General features: G+C 39.9%; 3 protein-coding genes across 8 annotated transcripts; 1 reads left to right on the top strand and 2 right to left on the bottom strand.

Annotated features, from left to right (window-relative positions):
* The first annotated feature begins 1,558 nt into the window (after positions 1 to 1,558).
* fli1rs (Fli-1 proto-oncogene, ETS transcription factor-related sequence) lies at positions 1,559 to 11,414 on the top strand. 5 transcript variants are annotated; one of them, XR_010876761.1, is made up of 12 exons: positions 1,559 to 1,713; positions 5,612 to 5,814; positions 5,982 to 6,151; positions 7,291 to 7,494; positions 7,609 to 7,680; positions 8,217 to 8,285; positions 8,479 to 8,544; positions 8,702 to 8,749; positions 9,024 to 9,107; positions 9,398 to 9,487; positions 10,587 to 10,667; positions 11,361 to 11,414. XR_010876761.1 is itself a non-coding variant. In XM_067238090.1 (10 exons), the coding sequence occupies exons 1-10, from the start codon at positions 1,696 to 1,698 to the stop codon at positions 9,916 to 9,918; spliced, it is 1,452 nt and encodes a 483-aa protein (XP_067094191.1). In that variant the 5' UTR covers positions 1,559 to 1,695; the 3' UTR covers positions 9,919 to 9,947. The 5 variants fall into 5 exon arrangements, 4 of the variants coding, with proteins under 4 accessions (XP_067094191.1, XP_067094190.1, XP_067094192.1 ...); XM_067238090.1 differs by lacking the exons at positions 10,587 to 10,667; positions 11,361 to 11,414 and having other exon boundaries at positions 9,027 to 9,107; positions 9,398 to 9,947; XM_067238089.1 differs by lacking the exons at positions 10,587 to 10,667; positions 11,361 to 11,414 and having other exon boundaries at positions 9,398 to 9,947.
* Positions 11,415 to 12,501: 1,087 nt separating this feature from the next.
* tektl1 (tektin like 1) lies at positions 12,502 to 15,016 on the bottom strand. Its single transcript, XM_067238093.1, has 8 exons — positions 14,738 to 15,016; positions 14,331 to 14,606; positions 14,092 to 14,196; positions 13,745 to 13,895; positions 13,385 to 13,551; positions 13,190 to 13,285; positions 12,968 to 13,081; positions 12,502 to 12,718 (listed from the first exon to the last, which is right to left on the bottom strand). Exons 1-8 carry the CDS (start codon positions 15,014 to 15,016, stop codon positions 12,521 to 12,523), a joined length of 1,386 nt encoding a protein of 461 aa, XP_067094194.1. The 3' UTR covers positions 12,502 to 12,520.
* A 391-nt stretch (positions 15,017 to 15,407) lies between these two features.
* Positions 15,408 to 22,128, bottom strand: si:ch73-95l15.5 (putative leucine-rich repeat-containing protein DDB_G0290503). Of its 2 annotated transcripts, none has more exons than XM_067238960.1 (10): positions 21,869 to 22,128; positions 20,782 to 20,993; positions 19,641 to 20,644; positions 19,230 to 19,391; positions 18,286 to 18,354; positions 17,753 to 17,902; positions 17,432 to 17,599; positions 17,046 to 17,237; positions 16,323 to 16,514; positions 15,408 to 16,131 (listed from the first exon to the last, which is right to left on the bottom strand). In XM_067238960.1, the coding sequence occupies exons 2-10, from the start codon at positions 20,954 to 20,956 to the stop codon at positions 16,060 to 16,062; spliced, it is 2,184 nt and encodes a 727-aa protein (XP_067095061.1). In that variant the 5' UTR covers positions 20,957 to 20,993; positions 21,869 to 22,128; the 3' UTR covers positions 15,408 to 16,059. The 2 variants fall into 2 exon arrangements, with proteins under 2 accessions (XP_067095061.1, XP_067095062.1); XM_067238961.1 differs by having other exon boundaries at positions 19,239 to 19,391.
* Positions 22,129 to 22,355: the final 227 nt, after the last annotated feature.

Genomic DNA, 22,355 nt, shown 5'->3' with positions numbered 1-22,355 from the left:
TTTGAAAATAGGCCAAAGCAGTCCTAAAAAACGCAAGGCCTGCAAAAAGTAGCTTATCCAAAGTGTGGTGGTGGATACATGATGGATACTTCCAAAGGCCCTGGGTGAGTTGTAGGTTATAGGCTACATGGCAGGATGTCGGCTACGCCATAAATTACCCCGAGATTGTTGGTCAGAACCTGTCTACCTCTGGTAGGAGGTTAAAACTGTGATTTTGTGTTGTTATATTATTGTTGATATATAATAGCTGATATATGATACCGCCTATACATCCATAGGGGCCTATACACACCATGACAAGCTGTCAACCTGACGAGTGGTATGAGTTTTTCTTTAATATAGCCTATGGGCCTAAGTAATGCCTATAAGCAGTCTGATGTGCAATAGGCTAGCTTACATATTGCTTACAATATATAAAAGACGATGCTTTTGACAAAAACGTTTAGACAATTTGCTTCTAACGTAGCCTAGCCTACATCCCACGATAAGACCATAATCAACATAGCCTAAACCCCCCAAAAATAGTATTTAGTTGGTCGAAATATCCAATTGTATTCACCCTCTGGCAATTCTTGTAATAGCCTTGTATTGTGTTTATTAAGATGTGGCCCCTAGCACTGTTATCTACCCTATAAACACAAACAAATTAACCTAAACACTTATTCCAATCTTTTGGCAACATGGGACAACTGCTAGGCTACATGTAGCCTGGATGGAGTCAACATTGGGGTGGACGAAATCTGCTGGAGAATCTGAGGATAACCCCCTGAAAACGTTTTACGTTTAGTTATGAATATAATAACATTTTTTTATTATAATTTCGGACAGCGTGCGTGGTTGCCTGTCGTAGCGTAGCACCTTTATATTTTATTTATATTTTAAGGGGGGGGGGGATGTGTCCCCCCCAATATATATTATGATTACAGCCCTGGATGCCATAATGTCGTATAGTAATGTAGTAATGTATAGCCTAATGCTTACGGTGTAGCCTACGCACAAATTAATAAATATAGTTTAGATGATCAGCAAAACTGGGCTATGGGCTAATGTTATCCAACAGGTCTAGGCTATAGCCTACGGTCTCATGAAAATATAGCCTACGGTCTCATGAAAATATAGCCTATGCCATAGGCTTACATTTTACATTTCTGAAAAGTTTTATCGATAGTAACACTTATGACTAGTTTCAGTATAGGTTAGGCTGTAGTTTAGTGTATTTAGACTTTAGACTACTCCAGAATTTGATTACTTGACTGTAGCCTATTCAGAAAAATCTGTTAACTTGTCAAAATGTGGATCGAAAGTTTGCCTATTCAGCTCTCATTTTCAGAAACACATTAGTATAGTTTAACACACTATAGTTTAAAGTAGGTTTGTCATTTTATGTAATCTGGGCCCTATTAGCAGAAAAAGCTACTTAATTTCATTGGAGCTGAGAAGGGTTTAGTTAGAACCACACCAGCAGGGACCCAGTCTCAATGCGTTGTTAGAATGACTTCACTTCCCAATTTAGAGACAGAAAAAAAAAAATTGCCATCCGGTTATCGTCTTTGCGAAATTTGTCGATGCAATGGTTTGCACCATAGAGTTAATGCGCCGGTGGAAGGATTGATGCGACTCAGTGAGGTTATCAAGGCTATTAAGTAATAATATCAAAAGGACTAAATGAGAAATAAGGACTAAGATACTCTTGCAATGGACTGTACAATAAAGGTAGGGTTATTACTTCTGTCTTTTTTCAATGTCGACTCTCCTCTGAAAAAGATTGCTGCAGCCACTCACTAAGTCGGTTAGCAGGTCTCTGTGAGAGAGACAAGGCGGTGATGCGAAGTCCCCACTCTTTCCTTCTCGTACAAAATTTCCTCTTCCTTCCCGTTCGTGGTTGTATGTCGGCTCTTTAATAACACAAGTAACCACCACATCTTTACGCAGAATAAAAACTATTCGTGCCCAGTGTGCGTGCGCCGGGATATCTAAAACAAATGCTATTTAAAGAATTTTTTACATTTAAGTAGGATTCAAACTGTTTTTGAGTATACATATGCCTATGTAAAATCGTGCTCAAATAGTTAATGTTATGCCTTTAACAGCAAGACATTCATTTGCAAATAAATCATCTGGCCTCATAATTACCCGAAAAGGACCGAAAAGGTGTGCGCAACGCAGGTGTTTCTGGCGCCATGAAACTTCGGATACAAAATCACATTACAAAGAGCTGGTGGAATTATACTGAGATGACTGGTAGGTGTATTTTGTGTGTATCTTTTGATTTTTTAAATAATCATGACCACTCCTAAATGAAAGTAATTAGGCCTATTGACCAAAGATTTGAACAACTACATTGAGCAACAGTTAAGGCCTGAAGTTTTGTCATCGAATGACAAACGGATGCCTAAAGTCGCGTATGTCATATAAATAAACCTTCAGCCTATCAAGGAAACAAATAGCCTAACTTGTTTATTTTTTACTGAAAGCTTATCGTATATGAACCTTTCATTATTAACTATTCATATAGGCTAGACTAACCCCCTAACAGCTACTTTTACTTTATCCAATTACGAAAAAAATATATCGGTTAGGCTATTTAATGAGCTTATACTTTAGGCTTAGGCTTTTTGCCCTAGATTGTGTAGAGAACAAGTTGTGTAGTTAATTTCTATATGATTAATCGTGTATAGGCCCAATCACGACAGTAATATTTTAAAATAAAATAAAAATGGGGTCTAAAGAATCTGTAGGCTATAGTATGTGGCTTATGAATCTTATAAGCAAAATCCGTCAACATTGCAGAACGAATAACAGCGCGGTTGCAATCAAGGTTAAAATAAAATGTAATTTTCCATCATTTGGATTGATTATCTCTCTAGGAAAAACTGGAATGCTTCCTTTGCAGTTTCAATACTCCCCGAAGAGTTGAGGCAGGCCTAATTCAACCTTGTTAATACCCACATTTTTGTGAAATTGTTAAACAGCAGTAGGATACTGACTATTTAAAATAGTCGCTCACAAACGTAAATAATGTAGGCCTTATAACTGATTGATTAAATTTCAGGCTATTGGTTTTATCCAAGTGAAGTCAGTTGTTTAGGTTATTTAACTGGAGAGCTTGTCAGGTGTCGTTATCTGAACTCAACAGGCTTCCTGTTTCAAACCACATACTTTCCGCACACATATCCGTTCCCTTAACTCGAGCTGAAAGGTACTAAAATACTTTGAAAAACATCTAACAGTATGTAACGAGGTAATGCATTGTTTTACATGTGAGTAGATACCTTGTGATTTCAACCAATTTGACAAACTTTATTGAACCCCGAAAGTCTGGCCTAAACATTGTAAATTGTATTGTTTGCCGCCCTAGAAGGCCATGATGTCGCCATAGAGAAACTGTTGCGAAAACCACATCGTGTTCTGCAGTTCAAGCCGCATCTGCTCAGGCCTTTGCAAAATCAGCTTCGTTGAATTCCTGTTTCTGCTTTCATTGTCTCTGTGTCTGATGTGTGTTACTGATGGTGTTGGTCCATGTTTTGGATGTTTTGTTAATGTATCCCCATGCTTCTCATCTTACATGCTGATGTTGTAATTTTAGCAGTAGGCCTATTTAGTCATATAGGCTTGATCAATTTACTTGCATAACTGACTAAAGTCTTACATGTGTAAAATCGAACTGATCTTATCTACGTGTAGATATGGACAGTATACAGCTGCCACACACAACATCTACATTAATAAACCAAAAGTTTAGAACAAAAGCATGTAATTTAATGAGCCTATGAAACGCAGTTGGTATAACAGTCAAGAATGTCAAGAATCAGGAAAAAGACAATACAGCCCAACCCTGTATACAGTACACTGAGGTTACAATTTTGTTTTGAAATACATGGTGTTTTCACACAAGTGTTTCATGAAAGAAAATAGGTTGCCTGGTTAGTTCACTTGGAAGATAAAAATAAATAATTTTTGGTTACTGTTTTGTTTAAACTGTGTGATAACCACCCTTGGCCGGGTTTCCCAGATTCGTTAAGAAGCTCTTAACGCTAAGAGCTCCTTTGCATTGTAATTATATACAAAAATGTCCAACATGTACAACACAGTAATTCTTTCATAACTTGTGAATAAGTACAGACAGTTGTCTTTTGGTATATGTGAAGAAACCAACATTTAGTTATTTATATATTCAGGCAAATAGTTGATTTGTCTCCTCTGCAACACAGTCTGCTATACGAAACTCATTGAACAGGAAGTCAGTTGTGGCATTGGCGGTCAGGCCACACTGGGTATATTTGTGTCAGTTTGCAAATGAGAAAGAGAGAGAAGAAACACACAAAGAAACGTACAGAAAGGAGAGGGAAAAAAGCAGGACGGTGATCTTGTGGCAAGATCACCATCTTAACTGACACATTTAAGACTGAAAAATGAGCAATAATATTATTAAAAGTAGGTTTAGGTCAATTGTAATGAATTTAGAGGAATCACATGAGCCTTTGCTGCCTAGACTCCTGCCCTCCTCTCAGCCCATTGTTTCACTTCTCCACAAAGTGAGGTCAACTCTAAACCCTTACAGAGTGAGAACAATAAACGGAGGTGAGAGACCAAAAAATTCAATAATGAGACAAAAGAAGGAGATTTAAGTGAAATGACAGGAATAGAGCGAATCCATTGAAAATAAAAGTGTAGAGGCCTAATGTGAACTAAGCATCATCTCATCTGTGATATCATGTTAGTTCTGCTTTGTAGTCTAAATACCGTAAGCCTACATGTACTACATCTACATATAGCATAATAAATAAAGTACTGCCATTTAAACTAATGTTGCTATAACTAACAACCCTCAAAATGTGCATCACCACTGGTCTGCCATTGGAGGAAATGCCATGCAGATGCATTTTACAATGCTCAGGTAACACTTTAGTTAGAATAACACAATCTAACTGTAGGTTTAGAATTTTGATCAATGCTGTATTCTTGTCTCTGCTCAGTGCCCACCGCCCTTCAACTCTGGATTGTTTTGCAGCTTTAAAATGACCCACATTTGTAATTTGTGCCCCCCCTCTGTTTCCTATCCCTTGTCCTGTGTCAAAAGGTTTCTTTGCACATGGGGGCCAGGTTTCCTGTGGGGCTACTGAAAAAGCACAGCACTGACGTACTAGCCACAAAGACAATGCAAAAATCCTCAAACACACAATTAGGCACACTTAAAGACACACACACAAACATACATGGACTGAACATCCATACTCTTTACTTCTTCTATAGAGCACCCACATAGACCCACACTTGTACACTGGGGTGAGTGCCATCAAAAGTTGGTATGGAGTCTGGTGCCTTTGTTCAACGACAAACACAGGAAGCAGCACAAATAATCTCTTTACTTTTGATCAGACTTCACCAGCTTCTTAAACTAGAACTATTAAATATCACTGTACAGAGTATGTCATCTGTCCAAGTGCTGCAAACCGTTTCTTAATATTTCTATCTTACCATACAATAAATGTATCACAATTTACCATTATTAAGTTCTGTAACGCATCAAATAAACCCTACTGTGACATTTCAATATTTAATGCATGACATCTTATGCTACTGTATACAATGTACAACTTTCTCCTGATAGGAAGCCCTATCTGTGGTGAGCGAGGACCAATCAATCTTTGAGGCACCCTTTCCCAGCACCCCCAGCATGCACATGAAGGGGGAGGTAACATCGTCCAGCGGCTTCAGCCAGGCCGAGCACAGCCCCGATCCCACTGAACCACAGTGGGTGGGTCCGGGACCACAGAACCCTGGGAGGAGAAGTGAACCGGTTAATGGTACCAGGTGAGTGTGTATGTGTTGGGTGGGTCAAAGCCCAAATATTATATTGTACTGGAAAAATTTATAGATTAATTGCCTTTTCAGGCAACATGTAGAGGACAGTCAAATGAGAGCTGTTGACATCTGACTGGTCCACAATCTCACCCACGTATCTTCCTCTGTCTCTCTAGTTGTGAGTCCCCTGTGGACTGTAGTGTGACCAAACGCTCCAGACACATGAGCAGTAATGAAGGGAGCGAACTGGCTTATCATCCCTCTTACACAGAGCCACGCACAAGCCCTCAAATTGCTAGCCCTCCAAACAGTGCCACAGAAGAGAAGAGGGTCATTGTGCCCGCAGGTGAGATTCCTTGTGGACTTTTGATGTATTCTTCAACATAATGTGATCTAATAGTTTTAATACACCTCAGCATAAGTCAGAACACTGAATAATTCAGATGCAAAAATGAAGGTTAAATTGTATCTGTTTTGTCAACAGCTAGAGAAAGATGAGATGAAAGGAGTGGTCAACCTCTGTTGTCTATTTTTAACTGTTGTGGAGGAAGTGGTCAATTAGATGTGGACAGATTATTCAGAGATGGAAATAACATAATATATGTTAAATCATATGGTTTAAAAAAACTGTGCCCTAATAAAATACACATTAATGGATGTTAGCATTATTGTTAATGCATTAACTAACTTTGCACAAAACTGGAATTGGAAACGTAAATTACTAGAGACCCTGATGCTGAATAAAACTAAGCATGACTCATGTAAGTAATTTGGAGATAATCAAAAAACAAAATACATTTTGTGATGTGTTCATGAGATTTATTTCCTGTTTCATCACTCAATAACGATTAGGGCCTTGGCCTAATATACTCAGAATCCAAAGAATTAATGAAATTTATTAATTGTCATTATATTTCTGCAAATATGGCCTACATTAATCTGTTAGAATGAATTAGTTAGAGGAGCAGGGGATCCACAGCTACCAACTACCACTGTGGAAGTACAATCCAAAGATTCTACTTTAATATGTTTGTAGCCCCCATGTTTGTAGTCTTTTTGAATGCAGGGATGGTGATTTGATATCTGTTGTTTTCTTTTGCTTAAGCAATAATAGTTCAATTGTATATGCTAAAGTGATGGGAAATTATAATGTATCTTAGTGTGGCTGTCTTTTGTGTATATGTGCAGTTGAAGAAAGTCTGTGGCTGCTATGTAACACTTCAAAAAAGTATTGCCAACTAGCCATGGTAGCATATTGATAAAAAAAATCTGCTGTACAATATCAAGTGTGAAGTAAATATAGATATATTAACGTTCAACAAATTATGCAAATGGTTAGGGTTATTAGGCTCATTATTTAGAACAACAAGGCTCTAAAATGTCCACTGTGTTTTAGCTTTAGAGCACCATTTAGAAATAGTTTCCATAATACAAATTCAGATATCTCAGCTGTCTTAATCCTTTTCCAACTCCTTTTGGTCCCAGACCCTGAGGTGTGGTCTCAGGACCATGTGCGCCAGTGGCTGGACTGGGCCATAAAGGAGTATGGCCTTGAAGAGGTGGATGTCATGCTCTTCCACACGCTTGATGGAAAATCTCTCTGCAAAATGACCAAAGAGGACATGATGCGTCTCACGTCCGCCTACAACACAGACATCCTGCTCTCACACCTCAATTACCTCCGGCAGAGTAAGACACTGTTCTCTGGTTTATCTTAACTTGTTAGAATCACTCAAGCACATATATATAAAAACTGAAAAAGGATTTGTTGCAACTTTGATCCTAGTATCTCCCTTCCTTTAGGTAGTCCTACTTTTTCATATGCTACAACTCCCACCAACACACCACAACAGCCAAGACTACAGGTCAAAGCAGGTAAGGGACCTCCATGAACTATATTTACTAATAACTAAGGACAACTTGTGCTAAATCCTTTGACTGCAAAAAACTGATGTTAACCTACTTAAAAAATTTAGTGAATTAATTGATGAAGTGACAATATGGCAGGAAGCACCTATTAAAATCTTGCATTATTGTGGGGCATTAAATATATGCAATGCAGTAGATTGTTGAGATTACACAGTTTAAAGAGCTGTAGTGTTTTCTGCCTCAGCAGAGCCCCGAGTTATTCTTTTGATGAGCACACAACTTAAAGCCAGTTTCAAACAGGACACAGCTGCACGAGTGCAGGAAATGGGGGTAAATGTCCTCTTTGGGACACAATTGGCAATCTTGTGGCAACAAAGGTAGCCCAGACAAACGGCGTCCTGGATCATCTTAAACAGTCCTTTGTTTTTGAATCATTCAGTATTGGTCATCATTTACAGGCTTTCGTCCTTCCATGGACGGCCTGTCCTCTTCAAAGTCCTCTCTGACTGGTCAGGTCTCATCTTTGTTTGTTTTTTGAGCAGAGAACAACTTTGAGGAGATAAACAGGAGGAACAGCTGGCCATCCAATGCCATAACTGCTGTACCAAAGGGTATGATGATAAACACGATACACTTGCGAAACCATAGTACTGTTCAAAACCAATACTTCATCTCATGTTGTTCTGACAACAGTTTTTGACTGATTTCATAAGTGTGTAAAAACAGAGGGTGATTTGTCCAGTACAATAAGAAACAGACATAGGACATTTGTCCTTACAAATATTCCTCTCTCTTTTGAATTAGCTACTCATATGGAACACCAACACAGCGCCAGGATCACAGAACCTCCCCAAAGAGTTGTGCAACAAGGTTTGTGTAACAATTTTTTTTTATGTCCCCTTCAACCTACAGTATTTGAGAATGAATTGTAATGCAATAAAAATTACAATGAGGATTTAACTTTAATCTGAAATGACTTGTTACAACACTGTCAGTCTAACACATTTCACATTTCATTTTCGTGCAGACCCTTACCAAGCATTAGGCCCCATCAGTAGTCGTCTAGCCAACCCAGGTGAGAACATGTACCACAGCTTAACAAAGAATACCAGTAAAGTCAGAAAAAATGTGTACTTTCCACTGTTTGCTTTGGTGACAACATGAGGGAGCACACAATCCATATCAGGACTTTGAGGACCAAAAATATTCTTTAACATATGAGTAGTCCTCAAATTCACTTTTAAATTTACATTCACATAATTAGTTACATCCAAAAACATTCCCTGAACACTTTGAGCTGTGTCCAGCTAAACATCAGTATGACCCTTTGCCCCACTGTCTCCTAACAGAAGGCCAATCCCTCGAACCCAAGATCCGAACATCTAAACACAGTTCTTTAAGGCTGCCTGACCCAAGCACTCACAGGCCTGTGGGTAGGTTCCTGGCCTGTCTTACCCTCACCATGGCACACAGTGAAAAAGTCACATTTGCACAGAAAAAAAACCTAGGCTTCAAACATAAATTGAAACTTAAGTGCGACTTTCATCACTAGTTTGAGTTGTCTTTTGAGCCTTTGGGCCATAGGGCAGTCCTTATCTATATGACAGTCATGTCAGGAGTATGGAAAGTTTGACAATTTGTGTATTCCCCACAGTGCTTTATGTGTGTAGACACCATTATACACAGCACCTTCACCAGTTCTTTTTTCTGTTTCCCTTCCCAGGCTCTGGTCAGATCCAGCTGTGGCAGTTCCTGCTGGAGTTACTGTCAGACAGCAATAACTCTTCCATCATCACATGGGAGGGAACCAATGGTGAGTTCAAGATGACTGACCCGGACGAGGTTGCCAAGCGTTGGGGTGAGCGCAAGAGCAAGCCCAATATGAACTACGACAAGCTGAGTCGCGCACTGCGCTACTACTATGACAAAAACATAATGACTAAAGTGCACGGAAAGCGTTATGCATACAAGTTCGACTTCCAGGGCATATCACAGGCACACCAGAGCCATGCTGGGGAGGGCACCATCATCAAATACCAGGCGGAGCCTTATGTGCAGTCCTACCACAACCACCAGCCTAAAATGAACTTCATGAGTGGGCATGCCACACCTATGCCTGTGTCATCTGGGAACTTTTTTGGGACTCCATCAACATACTGGAACTCAACCAATGGCCCCATATATCAGGGCACAGCCATGCCCCGACACCCAGGGACTCATTCCCACCTAAGCTCATTCTACTAAGGACTGTTCAGGTATCTTTTCCACTGGTCTTGTTTTGTAGCACTCAAAGCATCGCCAGAAACGGGGAGAAACTGATCTTGTGCATGTAGCTTTCAGGAAACTTAAGTTTGGTTAAGTTGAAGTTTCCATTGCTGAAAAAGTCATATAAGAATCCATCCATATACTGCTTGTTGGAATGCTCTCTGACATGATCAATGGAAAGGACAACTATAAGCTTCTGCTGATTTTTAAATGAAAGGATTAGCAGTGTAAAGATTTCAAGAACATGTACTTAATATTAATCAAACATGGACTGAAAGCTGTGACTCACTTGTCCAGTAACCACATTCTTTTATTAAACTGTAAGAGTGTAATATCAATCCAAAAAGTTGTAAGTTACCAGTCATCACTTGAGATGTCTTGAAGTAGCAAAATAGTCTGTCTGTTCAATACTTTTGAAAGGATTTCTTTTAATTATCGTATTAATTGACTTAAAACCTTTAATGTACAGAATGTTTCATAAGATTGTAGCAATAGGACTATTAACCCATATACTGTAATGGCAATAAAAAAAACATTGATATTGGAATTTGGCACAAAATGAACTAATTTAGCAATTGATACCAAGCAATTGACAGTACAATGTAAGTTTATGCTTCAATGTATAAATTTTTGCAATCTTCACACAGTCACTACAGTGAGAAAAGGATGAGTGAGAGGACAGAGGCCATCCAGTAGGGGGCAGAGGTGGTTCCAGCACCATTACATAGGTTGGTGTCACAGCATTCATTGGTGAAGGTGAAATTCAGGCCCATGGCAAACTTCTCACCGGTCAGACCACACAGTGAGGATATAACACAGCTCTTCTCATACAGGGTTACACTGAAGTCCCCTGAAAAATAAATGGAAATGCAAACCCAGATATATTTTTAGAACTAAAACATTTTTACAACAAAATATATTTTGACAGATCTCAACAGAAATACATTGGTTCATATCACCAGAACATTATCATATAATGATTTTATTTAGTAATACATTGCTCAGTTTTTTTTTGGCCAGCTCTCACCTCGCTGCCCCACGGCTCTGCTAGACAGACACAGTTGATTGATGGGGCACTTAGTTGGGTACCTGATACAGTCCAGTGGAGAAATGGCAGGGAACACGCAGGTGTAACAGAACAGGGTAACTGAAATTTGGATAATAAAGATTTGACATGTAGTTCTAGCATTACTATAGTGTCTTTTGTCTCATCCAGATCAGCAAAACATCAGCAAGATAAGGATTTGTGACCTACTATGTATAATATCTAACATCTACCTTATTATCTAATAGTACAAAGGTCAATATGAAAAGGACGCCTGGGAAGAAGCTAAAACCACAACCCATAATCTAGAGGAACCGATAAATTAATTCACAGCACAAATTACTTAAAATCTTTCTTGTATTTCACTTACCCACAGATGGAAGCAAACACAGGAAAAGTAGGAAACTGAGAAGCTGCGACATGTTATGATTTCACTGCACACAAAAAGTAAAAATATCTTTATCCCCTTTGCACACTTAAGTCTTCTCTACCTACCTACCTTCTTTAGAACAGAAAAATGCTTTCCCAGTTATCTTTTCAGTGGTGTCCTGGTCTACCTGGGAGTTCACTCTTCTTATACAACAGCTGCAGAGATCTGAAGATAGACCCCCACCTACTTGATATTCTCTTGATTACGGTATCTCCCCACCCTAACACGTCTGATTAAATTAGGACATTAGCCGCCAAATGATAAGAGTTAAGTCATTAATCTGTTGTGACTACGTCTGAGGATTATGCTGGTGTAAGTGCTATGGAAAACAGATGGAATAATTTACTTGAATTTATCTTTATCTGTCTTTAACGTAGTACTGTAGTTTCTGGTTTTGCCTACATTGTGTGTCCATGTACAGATTGGTCCTGTTATGCTCCTCCACAGAAGAAGAGAGCCTTATTAAATTATCCCTTATTTCATAATGAAAGACGTGAAGTTCAGAGGGAGGACTATCAAGTGGCCTGCTGTCTTGTGACTTTAGCTTCTCAAAAGAAAAATGCAGAGTACTGAAATTGCACTACCTAGATGACCATATGCAGTATGATGAATCTTTTAAACCTATATTTAAATCAGTAAGTGTTGCTGATATATTAAAGAGGGACTCTTAAAAGTCACCTTGGATAAAAGTATCTCTAAAAAAAACATATGTGGTAAATGTAGAGGTTTAGGAACTTAAGCAAAACACATTTTCTGATAGTCTCAACAAATAATAGACACTCATTTAACAGCAATACTGTTTATTTCTAGAATGAATCCTACTGTGAGCACAGTAAAGGGGTAGGTGAGAACACATTTCTATTCCTTTTCTTTTTCGAGAGGACAACCAGCAAATCCATCTCCTGTGATAGTCAGAGCCCTATTAAAGTTGATTCTAATGTTCCAGAGACTCAAGATTAAATTAAAGTTCAAATTAAAGTAAATTATGAAAACAAACAAAACAATCTTTCTAGAAAATGCAATCAGCTAACTAGATTGGTTCCCTTTTCACTTGATACCATATCATGATTTTTTGTGCAGAAAACATACATTCGAATGCAAGTGTCTCAGTACAGGCCCTGTTGGAGGATTTTTGGAACAGCCCGCTGATCAACGAGCCGACGTCTCATCCTCACCACGGCTGAGTCCACTTGGGCTGCAGCCCTCTTGGCATTCAGGTTTTCTGTCAACTGCTGACAAGAGCCCTGCAGCTTTGCAAGTTCATTCTCAGATGACTGCAGGCACCGCCCCAGCACAGCACTGGCCTACAGATCACACAGATAAGGACTTAGTTTCCTGGAGCATGGTATTGTGATAACCATGGCACGTTCTCTAAAAACCACATTTGATTCATTATCAATTATCTGTGTTTATCTGTTTACGGAATGCCAATGTATACAGGTGTTAAAAAGGCAAATACTTTACTGAAAGAAAATGAATGAATAGAGCCATTACAAATCCCAGCGCTTCATACTATAGAAGGTGTTCATGAGTTGTTTTAATATATTAATCACCTGCAGGATATGAGACGCCTCAAGTAACTGTGTACCAGGGTGTCTGTGGTAAATCTGGACAATAGGCCTGTTGAGTTTCTCTCTGGACAGTAAATCTCCACTGTTCTTTGGGCCCTGGAGAACACATGGATAACATAGAAAGATGCCAATTAAATTATTTGAAATGTCAATACAATGCCAATCCCTCAGTTTTATCATAATTCCCACTTCCATGCTGCATACCAGTGCTGCATTATGACTGTGGCTAATGCAGTTGAGCTTCCTCTGTTGACGGAAAATCGCCTGTCTGGTTGCTGCAGACATCACAAGGAGGTTTTGCTGTGCAAGAGAATAACATTAAACATAAAGCTGGAAACTGCAATGGATTTTAGAGAAGCTAAATGTAAGTTAGCTAAATGTCAGTTAGCTAAACTGTACCTTTAGGGTTATTGTCTCTGCAATTTTCTGCACAAGACAATCATTGACAGTACGATGTGCAGCCCTTTGTCTGGCGATGGTAGTAGTGACCATCTGTTTGATGTCCTCCCTCAGCTTCTGTGACTGTTGTACAGCCAGTAAGGAAGCCTTTAGGACCTGCATACAATCTGAGACAAGGAATCACATTTCACTGATAATATTTAATGGTAATTTATTAAATTGCAAATAGCTAGTAGGCTAGCTTCTAATCAGTTGCTGTGTTTTCAAGAATTTGCAATGTACCCAACATTATAAAACGATCTGTACGGGATGAAGCACAATATACTGTGATAATACTTAAGCTTGTAATTGACACCGTACTTGGAGTGAATGGACCGGCAGGGTCAGGTTTGACGAGGGCTTGAGAAGGAGAGGCTCCTCTGGAGAGTGAGCCGCTGTGTGGAAGGAGCTCCAATACACGAGATCTTTCACTGGCACACTCCAACAGCTGCCTACTACTCTGCCCCAGGATCTACAGTAAAGTTGAAGAACGGAAGACCAACCAATACTAAGGTTGACGGACATCACATTACATATTTTACAGTAAGCAAAGTGAATTGAATGTATCTACTTTTGTAGACGATGAGACATTTTACATTTTGTTGATTTCCACTCTCAATAGGACATCTACCCAGTGAGCCTTGTTAAATGGATGCCCATGTCATCACCTGTAGCTGTGCCAACGTGTTTCTCAGTGTGCTTTCCAGCTCTCGTTTCAGCTCAGTCAGCTCCATTTTTTCACACTCCAGTAAGTGATCTGCACCATCTCTTTCCTATAAGAACAAAGCAGGTGTTTTGTCAAAACAACAGGAACATCGGAAAAGTGCTATTGGGATTAAAATCATAAAATGTTATATGCATTTCAACAGCATAGCCCTACACATTTGTCAGTATCCTTTCTACTCACCAATTCAGTAGAAGCTGGTCTCATGGTCCTGCCTTCCACACTCCACTTGTTAACCTGCATGTCATGCTTCAGGCTCTGCAGCACTTTCTCTAGATTTCCTCTGTCTCTCTCCAGCTTTGTGGCCTCTTTGGACACCTTGCTTGCTTGTCTGCGTAACTGTGCCTCAACCTCCCTCACACCACGCATGTACTCAAATGCTAGGCCCACACTGACTTCTGCACACTGCTCTCGCAGGCTGGGAGGTGGGAACGGGGCCTCAAATGTTGTATGGCGGTACTACAGGGCAGATTGCTTGAATTAATCTCCCATAGATAAAAACATACTGATATTGTATAGTTTAATAGAGGCTACTACTGTAGGCTATAAGGGGATGGCCAGTGCATCGTTTGTGTGATGTTAATTCTTACCATTCTTCCTGTGGTTTGTGATCTTGTCCCATTGTTCCACACGGGATTCTCAGTATCGCTTTTTTCATTGTTAGAGGCTTTATCAACCGTGTCGGCATGCGTCTGAGAAAAAGTAACGACGTTACAACTCATAGGACGCGTAGGCCTACGGCTACCCCACCGTTCAGGATGGGTTTTCCGCACCAAGTCTTGTGCGGCCCGTATAGAGCGTACTGTGCTGTCCCGCCAGGACGGTGGTCCAATTGTTACAGAACCAAGAGCAATCGACTGAACAGGCATCTTGCACTAGGCTGAATCAAAATCAGATTTTACCGCTTCACCTTCCTCAAATGGTATTACTTCTTGCTTTTAGTAAACGCAACGCAGGTTATTTGACACATTAAAGTTCAAACATAATTCCACATATCACCGCCGGGGGTTTACGACAAGTTTACATGTCGTTTCTAAAGCAACATAACCAGAAACTCGGCTCGGTTTGTGATTGGACAGTGTGTGAAGTGTTGAAGTCGGTCAGTCAGTTCTGGGGTTTCTGCAATTTAATCTGTCAAGATCAAGTTCCTGGCGAGTAAACGGCAATGTGAGAGGCACAGCTAACAAATAAGACACCTCAACAACAAATACATTTGGAACATACCTTAAATAAATAATAAAAACACGTCATCCGTCAGGGTTTGGATTAGAGGTGTTTATTTCTCTTGGATTAACACGTTTATTATTGCACCAATAGTACATTTCCAGTAAAATAAACCCAGAATACATATATTAAGCATTATGCAGAGGAGGAGCTGGATTGTACACAAACCAGAATACATTTTTGGGTAAATGTATAAACCTTTTCATACAAATGGTATTAAGCCTGATACCTTGTAAACAAAATGTTAAAAGAAAATACAAGTTACAACGTTGAACAAAATGAAAAAATCACAAATAACAGCAACTTCATGATTGTGTATGGAACTTGGCAGCATTTAATATACCAGACAGACAATGGAGAATCAATTAACAATGAACCCAGGCTTATGTACATGAAATCAAATGTCACATGATCCCCCAGCAATAGTTGAATTTAGGCCAAACATTTACCCATACTCCAAATGCTATGACTTATGACACGTAACATACACATGAACAATTGAGCAAATTACCTAATTTTCCCATTGGTCCATGCCAAACAAAAAAGGGGGAGCTTGCCTATGCAACCGGCATGCTAGAACAAATGAGATCAACCACAATGTCAACTACCTCTGGTGCAAAAAGTGCAAGTCGTTAGATTTTTCTTTCCCTCGTTCTGTCTCAAAGTCTGTTTCACGGCAGTCATTGCTTCAGTCGTTCAGAAGGTTCTGATGCAGCTCTTGAAACAAATGATCCCGCTCCTCAGAGTCCAGGAGAACTTGCTGATAAAAAAAGCAGTAATAAATCATTGCCACCATGTCACAACATTCTTGCACTACCTTATGGCTAAAACAACCATTATGTATTTGGAGTGATCTAACTGGTAATAACTATTGCCACTAGGTAGTGTTAAGGTAACTAAAGGGGGCCACATTAGTAAATGTGCAGCAACAGGTCTTGTACATCAACATACCTCAATAAGCTTGTTCCTCATCTCCAGGCTGTCCCTCAGTTTCCACTCTTTCCTCTCCCTGTCCTGCTTCTCCTTCTGCCAGGCTTTCTCCACCTCCTTGTTCTCCTTGCATCTCTCCCTCAGCTTATTCTGAGTTTCGCAAAGCTGTTCCTTTAATAAGGACACCGTCTGACTGTGGGTTTCCTGTTGCTCCTGATGAAAAGAAGACAACATAATGTACAATGGCTCAGAATGGGTCTTAGTAAAAGGAAATTACAAAAACTAAAAGATACCAAATACTTTGCTTTAGATTACATTAGATGGTGTTGTCTTATGATTTGACCCTGTAAAAATATCATCTAGACGAGCCAGACACAGTTTCCTTTCATAGTGGCATACATACACCCTGCCTTGTCAAAGGTCTGCTCAACAGCAAGGTGAAATTACATTACATTAACTGGTCTTTCCTACTAACAGCCGTTGGCTTCTAAGCCCCGCAGCCGGACTGTGGTTTAGACAGGGTTATCATTGTTCTCCCGCACCTGATAGCTCAGATTCAGGTACTCTGTAGTGTGGCTAGTAAATACAGAATACAGTAAATATTGAACTTTACTCAAACTGCTGCTGTACGTTTACTATGCACCTTTTGTACGTCCCTAAATGTGCTAAATGAATACATGTAAATATTTTGAGTGCTGGGTTACTATGCTGTGAAATTCACTTGGTGAAACAAAGATCCTTCACCTGCACCATGTTTTGGTAGTCATTCAGGGCAGTGGTGAGCTTGGTGACCTCTTGACACAAGGTGGCACTCTGCTCATCTCTGCCCTTGATCCAAACTGTGAGAAGGGCCTCCTTGTCTTGTAGCTGACTGGCTAGAGCCCCCTCAGCCCCGCCCCCTGACATTCCATGACCAATCACAGAATCAGAAAGAGCCTGGGAGGATATACAACGAAAGAAGAAAAAATAAATTACTTTGTGCAGTGGTTTTTGTATATAGATTTCACTGGAATAGGAATTTAACTCAAGATATCAAATCAGGCATAAGATTATATGGATACAATAAAAACTCTAAACTGGATGCGTTTTCACCATCCATTTGGACAAGATTGCAGAGATAATTCTCTCACCTGCACATCTTTCTGACAGCTCTCTAGCACCTCCTTCTGGTAATGCAGAAGTTTTTCTTTCTCCTGGATGACTGCAGACAGGGTTTGCTCTCTCTGTCTCCAGACCTCCCTCTCTTTCTGAACTTGCTTTTGCATTTGTTCCTTCTCTGCTAGCTCTACTCGCAACCCCTGTGGAGAAAGACATATTCCTTGGCAATAATTCTAATGGAATTAAGGATGTCCAAATTGTGTGAAATTCTAATTAGAGTTGTACATTTTCAAAAATGGGTTAATCACAAACATAAGCTGTACATGTTTCCTCATTTGTGTCACTGGCCTTACATTTATGATATCTTGGTTACAATGAAGCACAGTGTTTAGTATGTTGATATCCATGTCTTTGTCTTTCCCAATCTTCGTAAGTTCCTCAATCTCTCCATCCAGTCTGTTGTCCCTCTCACTCATCTCTGACTGTAAAGACTCCAGAAATTTCTAGAGTGGAGCAACGTAGAAAAAAACACGAGACTAGTGAAACATACAGTGAATTTGGACAGAATACAGACCCCATCCCTTCTGCTACATTTAATGATGTTACAGCCTCTTTCTAACATTGATTAAGTAAATTGATTACCCTTTATCAGTCTATACATAGATGAATAAACCACAATGCTAAAGTAATACCAGGCTTTTAGAAATAATTTGAACAAAAAACTTGCTAAAATACCACATTTACATGCTGTAAGTATTCAGACCCTATTAAACTCATCACTTAATAGGAGTGTTAAATGTAACTGATATGATTTGGAAATAAAACAAATAGTCCAAGTAATTCTCCAGCCCAGGACAGGTATTGTGTCTGTGTGCATGGCACTCACATGCATCACTTGTTCCCTGCTGTGAAGAGTGTGTCTAATGCTGTGCAGCGGCAGGTCCCCACCTTCGGTCTGTGACAATTGGATAGAAAATTTGAAAAGGGACAAATGCAAATTAACAAACTACGTTTTATGGAGAGATTACGATTTATAAAAATTCAAAAGAGAGGACATTCAAATGACCACCACAACCGTAACTCTACAGATGCACAAACAAAATGTTTTATGATGTAGCCTACATTATGTTTTTAGTACAGTAGACCAACATAGCTACAGTGTTGAAACTAATGTGTGTATTGCTGTGTATTGGAATGAACCTTGTTCATCGCTTTCTTACAATGGAGATGTTCCCAATGGGACAATACACACTTAAAGGTTGAGAAACTAACACACATATTTCACAGGAAATTTAAAAGTAATACACTTTTCATTTTATCAAACATTCCCATGAAGAAAGTGAATGTGAGAAAACAAGGGAGGGTGCGAGATCAAAAGATCAGAACAGGCCACAGAGCAACTGAGAAGCCAGTTAAAGATATGAGAAGCCTACTGAGCCCTGGGCCAACGTGGAAAACATTCCAAAGTAAGGAGTGTGAGATTATTAAAATGCACCTACATCACGGTAAAATGACCCACCCTTACACAATTACAAGCAACACACCCAGTTCCTTGCATGAGTCCAGGTATATTTGTGCTTAGTCAACATAATGTTTACAGCCTAAACTATGCTACTGTATGCATTTTTATGTCTGCACATGCACAGGGTTGGGTCTACGCTCAAGCCATATTTTCATTGCACCATCTGATCAAACCAGTTTCTGAAGTGCATAGAGACACACCCATTCCAAAGACATTGGGTCTATTTTAGCAGGCTTAATATGAAATTCAATTATGTCTTAACTGGTTGCATATTTAACTGAACCTATCAAACAACTCTTCACCCGTACACTGCTTACTGTTCCAGAATCCACAGATTTGTTGTCATCACTATTGGCTGTAGGTTTCTGTCCACGTTTCAGCTCCATCTCTAGAGTGTTGATACGGGCCATGGCCTGAACCAGCTGTCTTCTCAACTGGCTGACTGCAAGATGCATTCTACCTGTTATGTACTAAATTGAAATAAAATTCATGAAAGTCTTAGTTGACAATGAAAAACATCAGTTAAATAACCACTGCTCTTCTGATATTTGTTCTGGCAATAAAAAGTAATGGATGACTTAATAAACTGCCCACACTGACTGTGTCAATATTTACATTTCCATGACAGATTGGAAACACGAAGACAAGCTCTATGATTCTATGATTTAGTGTCGTGTTGGCTTTAGGGGCATTACAAAAACTATATATATATAACTCACCTCTGTATGTAAGGGAATAAACTCATCTGTCAGAAGATCGCTTCTCTCTCCATTCAGCTCATCTACGTTTTCTTCCTCTTCCCCCTCTCCAAAATTCAAAGCCCTTGTCACGATTGGTGATGACACCTCTTCAGCCTCCCCTGTATTTCTCTCTTCCTTCCTTTCCAAAACAGGGATTCTACTTCCTGATGGTGAAGTCACTGGCTTTCTCTCAATACTCTTCAGATCTTTAAGCACCCTTACTAGGTTGAAAGACTGATCACCTCGCCAATCCAAACAATCATTACCATCTAGCGAGTCCACAGATTGGCTGGATGAAGGCGCTTGTAAAGACAGGCTGGACCCGATCAGTGAAGCTGCGCTGGAACTGAGTGAAGGCCTTCTTGACCAGTGAAGAGGCATGCTCTGTGACTTTACCCTTGATGAGGCCAATGGGGAGAAGGCTTGGAATGGCAGGTAACGGGGAATGCCACAAACAGACTCATAATCTGAATCAGAGACCCTCAGTGAATCACATCCCTCGCAATCTTTACCTTCCTTGCATTTTTTACCAGTTCTCCTGAAATATTTGCACCTTTCCCACTTCTCAGACCAGCATTCAAACTCTGAAAGGACCATATTCTCTGTAAGCATATCTCTGTAACCCTCTTTCTCCTCCTCTCCATCCTCCTCACTAGTGTTGCTCTCAGTTCTGAAGCCATGAGGGTGGCGCTGGCGGTATGCACTGCGTACCCACTGTCTGATCTTATCCCTCTCCTGGTACAACTTCTGTAGCCTCTCAGATGACAACACTCTCACTCTGGCTATCACTGTGTCAAATTTGAACACTCGCTCTAAAACTGACACACATTTTCCGCACAAAAACTCCTCCTGTCCGTTTCCTCGGGGTACAGACTGCCCCATTATGTGTGTGAGTATGGACAGAAGGTCTATTCCTTTAGTAGGGGTGGGCGAGGTATGGAATTTTGAGATGGAAACTGAGGACGCAAGAGATGTAGTGCTACCTGTGGGAGGCGGGGGAACATTAAAGATACACATGCAGACATTAAGGCACACACACACCCCTACTCTGTATATTGAATATTTGTTTCCTGGTTGGCCTGTTACTATTTTATGTTACAGTACTACAGTGCACACTCACCCCAGGGGCTGCTTTGAGATGACTTTGAGACACTTCCTCTGGAGAGAGACTCTGTAGGAGTCTGGGGACGACCACCTCCTCTCCGGTCTTGGACCCCATAGAGCCATCGCCTCTGGTTACCCTGGAGACCACCCCCACACACCCGGCAGCACTTCATTCTGCCTTTAGAGGACATTGTGACAGATACCTCCTCAAGGTGTCCATATAATGTTCTGGAAAACACAGTGGAAAAACATCAAATTGAAGTCTCTTAAAATTGTAGAAATGTAGGCTACTTTATCCATTGTTTTATCTTGTGAGCAAAAATGGAAGGAAGATGAAGAATTAAGGTTACTGATTGCACTAGCAGTGGGATTATAACTACCATGTTGAACTGTCAAGTCAGAACTGGCCTCACATTTAACTTTAAGGCTGCTTCCTGCACAAGTCTACTCAGACTGGTTGCCCCTGAAGATCAACAAACGGTATGCGCAATTGAACAGCTATCAAAGGACAAGGCTGCACACGTCGACCTTCAGTCACGCTGACGGAGATTTTCCAAAACTGCTAAATCAATCGCGTTGCCTTTGTCCACCTGTGTGTTTATAGCCTACTTGTAGGCCTACTTTGTATAAATTATCTTTAACATTTTATAGTAAGACTGTAAGATATTGTACGTTTCCCTATCATGCGGAGTGTGCAGAAATGATGACTTCGCATTAGCCTACCATAGCCCCATTTTAAATGGCATAACGTTAGGTATAGCGACTTCGGTGTGTCAGATTTCCATGAAAGTGTTGTCCAACCAATGTTTGTAGTTTGGTTCGTGGTCACTTTAACCCTATACTGTTTTTTTTATCATAACCTACACCAGTCCGCAATTCAAGTTGCATATCAAAGTTTAGGCTACAATTTAGATTAGCCAACACCGCGAAAAGTCAAATCTGGCTCGGCGCTCTCAAATGTAAACGTGTGCCTCCTCAGCTTGAAAGGAAACGTGTAGGCTAATATAACTGTCAACTTTTACATTTGATTTACTATTTATAGGCTTCAAACACATATGAAGTATATGAAACACATTATGAAAGATTTTGTAAAAGTTTCTTACAAATGACAACCAGGAACTTCGGCGCGCAGCAACACTGGAGTGAAGAGTTACCTCAGTGACGTCATGGGTTATACCTGGGTGTTTTACCGTCTGTCACTGTGTAAAACACTTGATAGCTCTTTGCGCAGATTTACATTATAACAAATGGTAATACAATACATCCTCATTTATGTTTTGTTGTCATAAAATAGTATTATATAAGTTTCACATCTCTAGCATTCCCTTCAAATGTTGCCATTTTTGTATGCCAATGAACAGGAGTTCTAAAGCTGTGCGTTGGTTAATCTTAATAGGCTACTACGCAATACGCAAAATCGAGAACGTGGCTTTATTGAAACTGACAAACAAGTGACGCATTCATGTTTTCCAATAAAACTGTGAAGAGGTCAACCCGTTATGTATTAGCATATACATATAAATGGCTGTCAATGAATCAGATTTAGATGTTGGCTGAGCCAAATACATAATTATTTTAACACATTGCAAT

Source organism: Osmerus mordax, chromosome 6, assembly GCF_038355195.1.
Source record: "Osmerus mordax isolate fOsmMor3 chromosome 6, fOsmMor3.pri, whole genome shotgun sequence".
NCBI classification, from domain to species: Eukaryota; Metazoa; Chordata; class Actinopteri; order Osmeriformes; family Osmeridae; genus Osmerus; species Osmerus mordax.
Note: the sequence above shows the minus strand (reverse complement) of the source record. Positions and strands in the feature narration are given on the sequence as shown.

What these genes read in the sequence shown, in the direction of transcription:
- fli1rs (XM_067238089.1), top strand. An exon ending in CCTCAATTACCTCCGGCAGA is followed by an intron (nt 7,495 to 7,608) that starts GTAAGACACTGT and finishes CCCTTCCTTTAG; the next exon opens with GTAGTCCTACTTTTTCATAT. An exon ending in AAGACTACAGGTCAAAGCAG is followed by an intron (nt 7,681 to 8,216) that starts GTAAGGGACCTC and finishes TTTTTTGAGCAG; the next exon opens with AGAACAACTTTGAGGAGATA.
- tektl1 (XM_067238093.1), bottom strand. Translation starts at nt 15,016, where the DNA reads ATGCCTGTTCAGTCGATTGCTCTTGGTTCTGTAACAATTGGACCACCG. An exon ending in GACCAGCTTCTACTGAATTG is followed by an intron (nt 14,197 to 14,330) that starts GTGAGTAGAAAG and finishes TTGTTCTTATAG; the next exon opens with GAAAGAGATGGTGCAGATCA. An exon ending in ACAGTCATAATGCAGCACTG is followed by an intron (nt 13,082 to 13,189) that starts GTATGCAGCATG and finishes TGTGTTCTCCAG; the next exon opens with GGCCCAAAGAACAGTGGAGA.
- si:ch73-95l15.5 (XM_067238960.1), bottom strand. Translation starts at nt 20,956, where the DNA reads ATGTCCTCTAAAGGCAGAATGAAGTGCTGCCGGGTGTGTGGGGGTGGT. An exon ending in GTAACCAAGATATCATAAAT is followed by an intron (nt 17,600 to 17,752) that starts GTAAGGCCAGTG and finishes CTTTCTCCACAG; the next exon opens with GGGTTGCGAGTAGAGCTAGC. An exon ending in TGAGGAACAAGCTTATTGAG is followed by an intron (nt 16,132 to 16,322) that starts GTATGTTGATGT and finishes TTTTTTTATCAG; the next exon opens with CAAGTTCTCCTGGACTCTGA.